Raw genomic sequence first — 7153 nt, 5'->3', positions numbered from 1 at the left:
CCTGTTACATCACTGGCTGGGGTCTCATGGACTGTGAGTGAACTCTCACACATGTGTTGAGATTTACACATTTATGTAGATTTGATTTAAAAAAAATCCCCCTCTCCTTCTTCACTCTCTCATTTTGCAGTTGGAGGGGCCGTCCCTGACATCCTACAGGTGGCTCCCATAAATGTGGTGGAGCATTCAGTCTGCTCCCAGCCTAACTGGTGGGGCAGCATTGCTCTGAAAACCATGGTGTGTGCTGGAGGGGATGGAATCGTATCAGGCTGCCAGGTAAAGTTAACAAATTCAATTTTATTTGTATAGCGCCAAATCACAACAAAAGATGTCTCAGGACACTTTGCAAAGTAAAGTCTAGACCGCACTTACTGGTGACTGCTCATCAGAAACGTGAAGCACCAGAGCCAGGGATTCCTGTAGAAAGATACAGGGAGAGAGAGAGAGAAGACACTATGGGAGAGAAAGACAAAGTTAATGACATGTTACACTGCCATATAGATGCACGGAGAGAGGAAAAACTCAGAGAATCATTATGAGGGGGGGGGTCCCCAGCAGCCTAGGCCTATAGCAGCATAACTAAGGGAAGGCTCAGGGTTGCCTGAGCCAGCCCTAACTATTTGCTTTATCAAAAAGGAATGTCTTAAGTCTCATCTTAAAGGTAGAGAATGTGTGCTTATGCAAATAAGCATTTTAATTCCCATAAATCTCAAACTGTGACCTTCAGAATGTTCTTGTGTTTGATTTTTTTTTCCCTCTCTGGTTAAAGAAAACCTAAAGGGGCTGAGTAAGAGGTCATACTTCTAACTGTGTGGTCTTCAAACTCTCTCCTTGTATCTCTTCTTATTGTTATATGTCCCAGGGTGACTCCGGAGGACCACTGAATTGCTTCACTGACGGAGCATGGAGAGTTCACGGTGTTGTCAGCTATGGTCCAGCTGGCTGGTGCAACCAAGAGACTAAACCCACTGTGTTCACACGAGTTTCCTCCTTCCAAGACTGGATCTATTCAGTAAGCTTCCTGTAACCTCTATGATGTCAGTCAGATAATGTCATTATCTTTCAGTTGACTTTTCTTTTTTCTGCTTTTTCAGGTTGTACGTGCATAATGTTTGAAGGCACAGACTTTTGGCCAAATTGTCAAATGGAACCTGTGAAATAAAATTCATATGCATCTCAGATTATTTGTATTTAAGTTGCAGTGGGTGTTTGCATGTAGTTTTTAACTTCGCCAAAAGGTGGCGAAAGTGCCTCATGTTACTTTAAACAGGCAACTGTCATAATTTCTGGTATTGCCTATTAGATGCCTTCTTTGTTCAAATACTTTGCTTACATTCGAAGCACATCTGCAAATGGAGCCACAGTTAATGGGTTAGTGATACCAAAAAACTGGGAAGGGTTACAGCCCTGAGCCTCTGACCTCCCACAATACAATGCAGGAAATTCTGAAAGATATCGTCATGGATGTTTTACTGTAAACCAAAGACCAAAACTATCAGACCTCTATTAATCAAACTGGCTTAAGCGGGATGCATCATGATGTACCTGAAATCAAAAGAAAGCAAAAGGGAATTTTATCAACATCTAAGACTTTGCACTGACAAAAGGCTGATTTTCTTAATTGTGGTAAAACGTGAGCTGTGTGCAGTCACAGGCCTGACATTTCCTTCTTGTCTGAAATCTCTGGCCATATTTTTGTGGTAGTCAGGAGACTAGAGTAAGCTCACAAAGTCAGTATTTTTTCTCTTTAACCATGGAGACCATAAACCACAGACGAATTCCAGTGGTTTACACAAATAACACAATGAGAATGCAATTTCAGTGCATACATTGTGGACTATACGTCCACATTCCTTTAGCTTTTCAATTACAAAGTTAAGACAACTTAAAATATACATAAAATAAAATAAAATAAAAAAAGATTAAAGCATATAAAAACATTTTTGTAACCGAGTTTTCTTCTGTTTTCCTAGTAATTATCCCATGGACTCTCCTACTTATCTTATGACCCTAGGTTGGCAACCACTAGACTGACTAGCTCCAACTAGATCAACTATAAAAGTTGATCTAGGATTTGATACATCAATAATAATCAAATAATGTAATCATTCACAGAGACTTACTACAGAACAAGTACTTTTATATTTTAAAACCTACTTTTACTTATGCAGAATTTTCATTGCGTCTTTTACATTGCTGTGCTGGCACTTTTTCTAAATTTAAAATATCTGAATACGTCTTTCACCACTGTATATAAACAAATCAGCTTATAAGAAACAGAGTCAAGCATGTACAAAATGTTTTTAATTATTATTTGGAGGGACAGGCTGTCAAAATGGCTTGGATGACAAAAACTGTTTTTGAATAGCAGGTTAAAGTGTGAATATGTAAAAATAAAGCTGCTTTGTTTCCTCCGCAGGGCCATTTAAGCAGAAATATATACAACACAAAAGGCAACATGTTCTTTGAAAATAAAATAAGATGTAAAACCTTACATTTATGAAGGCTCACAGCCTCCATTTCTTCATGAGAATGTTTTGTACAAGAGAAACAAATACTTGCTTGCAAAATTCAGTGCCATAATAATATTTGATGGATTTCAAAGTAATCAAAAATGCAAAAAGCAAATAATACATTTTTAATTTGCACTCTGCACTTTTCAAAGTATACAATTAATTAGAACAAGTTTTAACAAACAGGACCTGCATGCATAATTTCTAAAGGGTCCAGGAAGGCTGTTCAAACAGCTGTAGAAAAAGTGAGATATGTACATCTCTCTAGTGTCCCTCAACTATTCACACAGGTGACGGCACAATCACCTTTAAAAATTCTTATTCTATAATTAATGAGGAAACGCTTCAATTTTCAGGGCTTGTACATGTAATAAAAATTGTATAATATATGCAGTTTTTATCCATGAAACCCTTTACATGTGTAATTCATACTAAAATGTAACCCAAGTCACATATTTCCCAAAAAAGTACAATCAAATTCATCTTTGCAATTTACTTAGTTTTAGTGGCATTTTGTTAAGAGATCTAACCATAAGACTGCCTTTGAAAAATACTTTAAAATGCTGGAGAGCAATAACCTTCATAAGTATACATTTCTCTATCATTCATATATTACAAAGGTTGTTCCAGACTGAAAATTATTTTTTTTGCATTCATAATAAAATATTAAATTTGTCAATGATTAAAATTCTTTTGTCAAACATAAATTAGTTACAAAATATTAGTGTAATTTTCTATGGTTACAATATAGGCAGCAATATAATAGACCCATAATTTAGTTTCAGTGATTAGGGAGATTCCACAGTTTTCAGTCCCAAAGCTCAGATGGAAGCAGTGTGCACACATGCTTTGCAGGCACAACTCCCATGGTAAGCAGGCACATCCAGTAAACTTCACAATGGCCCATTTTATTGCCAAAATGTCTTGCATTAAATAACTAATGAAATAAGGACATAAGTTACCAAAAATGCTAAATGTATGTGAGAACAGATATTAAATACTTTCTGATGGACTTGTGGTCCCAATTCTCATAGCAATGCCTAAGTGTGATATGGACAAAAAAGGAGGAGGAAGATTGCACTTTCAGGCGAAAATATCAAACCACAGTGCTTCTCGAGTGAAAGTAGGCTTTACCTGAAATAAATAATCTCATAAGGAAATAACTTAACAAAATTAATGACAATACAGCTACAATTTTTTAATGGTATGAGCCATTATATCTAGTTACCCAGCTCATAAATAAGAAACCTCATAATTTAGCGTTTGACTGTTGAATCGACCCCATACAACCAAAACAATGCCTATTCATACATAAGTATTTTCACAGATAAAGTGCTGATTGAGGAGCTTTTAGAGGGATTTTTTTGTACCATGATAAGACTCTTGAGAGAGCTCTTGGGAGGCGGGGGCCCACTTGCTTCAGGATTCAACACGAGGATGACCCCACCCACTCAAGTCATCTTGATGCACACCCAAAGAGGAGGACACAAAGAGGACTATGTTGTGATTTGACTCAGGTTTCATTTGAAGGTCACCATACTTTACCTCCAAAAAGCTAAAAAGCTAGAAAAGTCCCTGAGGTGAACATTCGGCTCTGTTGAGATACCCACCCGGACCCCAGTAAAGGTTGATTCCTGTGTAGCATATGGTTGGTGATCTTGATTTGGTTAATAGAGCTTTCTTAGGAATTGAGAGCCATCATTGGTTTTTACAGGCCTGGTCAAATTGATTTCTATTTTGCATCTTTTTACTTTTACTTACTTACTTTTAGCTGCCAACTCACACAGCATCAATCCCAAACCCCTAACAATCTGAAGGCAAGTCTGGAAATTGAACATTTATTAGGCAAGAAGGAAATCACAGCTTCCTCCAAAATCAAACACATTGACAGTGACATCTTATGTGCATGTTTAGTCTCCTCCCAAATCCCTTTCTTCTTGCACTGTCCACAAGTTTTATCAAACTTTCAAAGATTCCATCACAGACAACTTCATGGCTTCCTCCAACAGCTGATTGTCTGTTAACGTGGCAGGAGGCTCTGGGACAGACTCTGAAAGGCCGATCAGTGACTCCAGCAGGCAGGTCCCAGGGTCACTAGCTGTAGGGAGGCTGGGATGACTAGGCCACTGAAACTGAAAAAAGTTGTCCATGTGTTCATACTCCTTGAGGGAGTTATAGAGTGAGCTGGGCCCCAAGCATGGAAAACCGTCAAAGAACTCGAGGTCCGACTCCGAAGAGAGGCTCAGGTCCATGTTGTAGCTTGCTGAGCGATCGACAGTGGGAGAGGGTGTTTGTGGTACACTACCACTATGGAAAAGGGCATTTCCCTGGTTGGCGTTCTCATCCAAAAGTTCTGAAATGGCTGTTGCTTGATTGTCTGTGTGATCATCAGTAGAGTCCAACAGTGTAGTATCTATATTGTCATTTTGTTCAGCAAAGTCCACCATGCTAAAGCTACTAAATGCCTCCGTTGATGGCTGCTGCTGTTCTTGCTGATCTGTGCAGCAACTGTCTTTGCTGTTCTTATCCCCACCATTCCTATTACTTCTTGAGCAGTTCTCTGTGTCGCTGAAACTGAGGATGCGGCTCAGACCCTTCTCATAGACATCCAGCTGTGTGTGATGCTTACACGGGCTCTCGCCCGCCTCAGAGTCATCACTCTGACCCGAAGAATCAGAAATGTTTGTCATATCGCTGCTGCAGCTGTTCTCTCCAGCTGCTGCCAGTTCTGAGCTAAAGGGGAAGGAGGGCACTGCTGGTAAGGAGGCAGCCCCTGTTCTGTTCTCCTCTTCGTTGCTAGACTGCTCTTCCAACCTCTTTTCCAGCTCCAGCTTCATGATAGTGTGGATGTAATGTGTCTGTACCCTAGTGGAGTTAAACTCAATGCGGCCCTTTGTGTTTCCACAGCCATCCTTGGTACAGCCACATGGAAAAGAGGAATGATCCATCTGGAAGAAGCAGAAGCAAGTAGTTGTAACAGAAAATCCTAGTTGTATTGTGTTTGGCTGCTCCTAGTATTGAATTACTAAACCTGAGTGTGAGGTTTTAGGGGGTTTTCAGCTCTTACCTGACATTTGATGCCTGCAATGCTGCAGCTACATGTTTCTGGGTCACAGAAGCCCTGGCAGTCGCAACCGCAGTTCTCCCTGGAGAGCCTCAGCTCATGCAGCTGCCGCTTCTCCTCCTTGTCGATCTTCTTCACACCAGCTGCTTTGAGCAGTGAGTAGCGGTGTTTCGACGGGTAAGGATGGAGGAAAGAACCTTCATGGAGGCTGGCTCCACTGATGTCAATATCCTGCTCAGAGATGTCATCCACCGTCAGCTGCTCTGCCTCCTCGCTCTCCTGAGTGCCATTCTTAGTCAGCTGAAAATGACAAAAGGACCAATTGTTTTACTGGATAACAGACTGATGTGAGATTTCTAAATCACACCCTTTATGCAAATTTATATACCTTCAGTTTGAGAGCTTCCAGCTTCTCCTCCCTGAGTCTGTTGAGGAGTTTTTCCCGGCGTAGGAGCTGCTGCTCCACAGCAAACTCAGCAAGTGTATAAGTGCGGAGCGCGCTGTGGTGCTGCATCATGCCCAGAGTACATCCTCCTCGACTGGGAACACTGGTAAAACCCTGGCACCGAGGGAAGAAGAACACTGTCACCTGGTCAAAAGTGACATTGCCCCGCCGTGGTCTCTTGGCTTTCTTAAGGATGGATGTTGCTGTGGAGAGACACTTAAAATTAGAAAACGTTTTTGTCCAAGCAGGAGATGATTTTTAAAGAAAATGGAATTGATGCTTTTTTGTGTCACTAGATGGCATAATGCCCCACCACTTGAACTCTTGAGATGCATGCAAATGCTTCTGAACAGGCTGTAAAAAGGACACCCCCCTAAATCCCCTTTATCACGTACACAATTAAAAGATACAGCCAACAGGAGTTCAACACACTTACAGTAAGAAGTACAAAAAAAAAGGGACACATTCAGCTTTGTTTCATGTTTTACAATGGGGGAAAACACCCAGCCTAGGAATTTCCCCTTGGTGGCCAACACAGTAGAGGAAGTAGAACTGCCAGTGTCACAAACCAGTGAGCAAATACTTAAGGCTTCCGTATGTGGTGGATGGTGGAAGTGTAGATCTCATAGCAGGGATCAAACAGCCCATCCTCATCTCCCCTCAAGCTGATGATCCCCACAAATGGCCCAGTAACTGATTCTCTGTTAAAAATGTTCAAAAGCCACAGTAACCAGCCACCTTTCTATACCCAGACAAAAACAATAAAACCACAAGCAAATCAAAGTGGAACCATATGTGGAGACAAGACCAACACTTATTCAAGCTTCATTATAAATTCCACTTCCTCCACCCAGGAATATTCGACATGACTTTAGAGCCTTGTTTAAAGACGAGTAACTTTTTCCGCCGCTTAAGTCGCCAGCACTAATGTTTTTCTTGTGTGTGAACAGAAAAGGATGATCATGTTCCACATGTGTTGGGAATTACCTTTATTATTTGTTGGGAAACTCCTTGCAGATTCCCCCATTTTCTCAGCCAAAGAGCTTTCTTGTGACACACCCTGAACAACTGCACTCAAGCCACAAAATCTGCACAGTATAATAATTGACGCTGGGGGTGGGGGGCGGGGGG

At 40.9% G+C, this 7153-nt stretch overlaps 2 protein-coding genes across 2 annotated transcripts in view; one reads left to right on the top strand and one right to left on the bottom strand.

The window, feature by feature from the left end:
* Positions 1-1179, top strand: part of LOC109961491 (elastase-1-like) — a 2372-nt gene extending 1193 nt beyond the window's left edge. The window contains 4 exon segments of the mRNA XM_020602335.1: positions 1-33; positions 131-276; positions 863-1012; positions 1095-1179. The exon segment at positions 1-33 is cut by the window's left edge and continues 26 nt beyond it. Coding sequence (XP_020457991.1) covers positions 1-33; positions 131-276; positions 863-1012; positions 1095-1109 — 344 coding nt within the window. The 3' untranslated portion in view covers positions 1110-1179.
* Positions 1180-4335: 3156 nt separating this feature from the next.
* csrnp1b (cysteine-serine-rich nuclear protein 1b) overlaps positions 4336-7153 on the bottom strand; it is a 12313-nt gene continuing 9495 nt past the window's right edge. The window contains exons 3-5 of the mRNA XM_020602318.1: positions 5966-6225; positions 5581-5877; positions 4336-5461 (exon numbers count right to left, since the gene is read on the bottom strand). Of these exons, the coding sequence (XP_020457974.1) occupies positions 4472-5461; positions 5581-5877; positions 5966-6225 (1547 nt within the window). The 3' untranslated portion in view covers positions 4336-4471. The remainder of the gene's footprint in view (positions 5462-5580; positions 5878-5965; positions 6226-7153) is intronic.

The sequence above is a fragment of the Monopterus albus genome, unplaced genomic scaffold (genome assembly GCF_001952655.1).
Source record: "Monopterus albus unplaced genomic scaffold, M_albus_1.0 scaffold55.1, whole genome shotgun sequence".
Lineage (NCBI taxonomy): Eukaryota > Metazoa > Chordata > Actinopteri > Synbranchiformes > Synbranchidae > Monopterus > Monopterus albus.
This window is presented reverse-complemented; position numbering and strand designations above follow the sequence as displayed.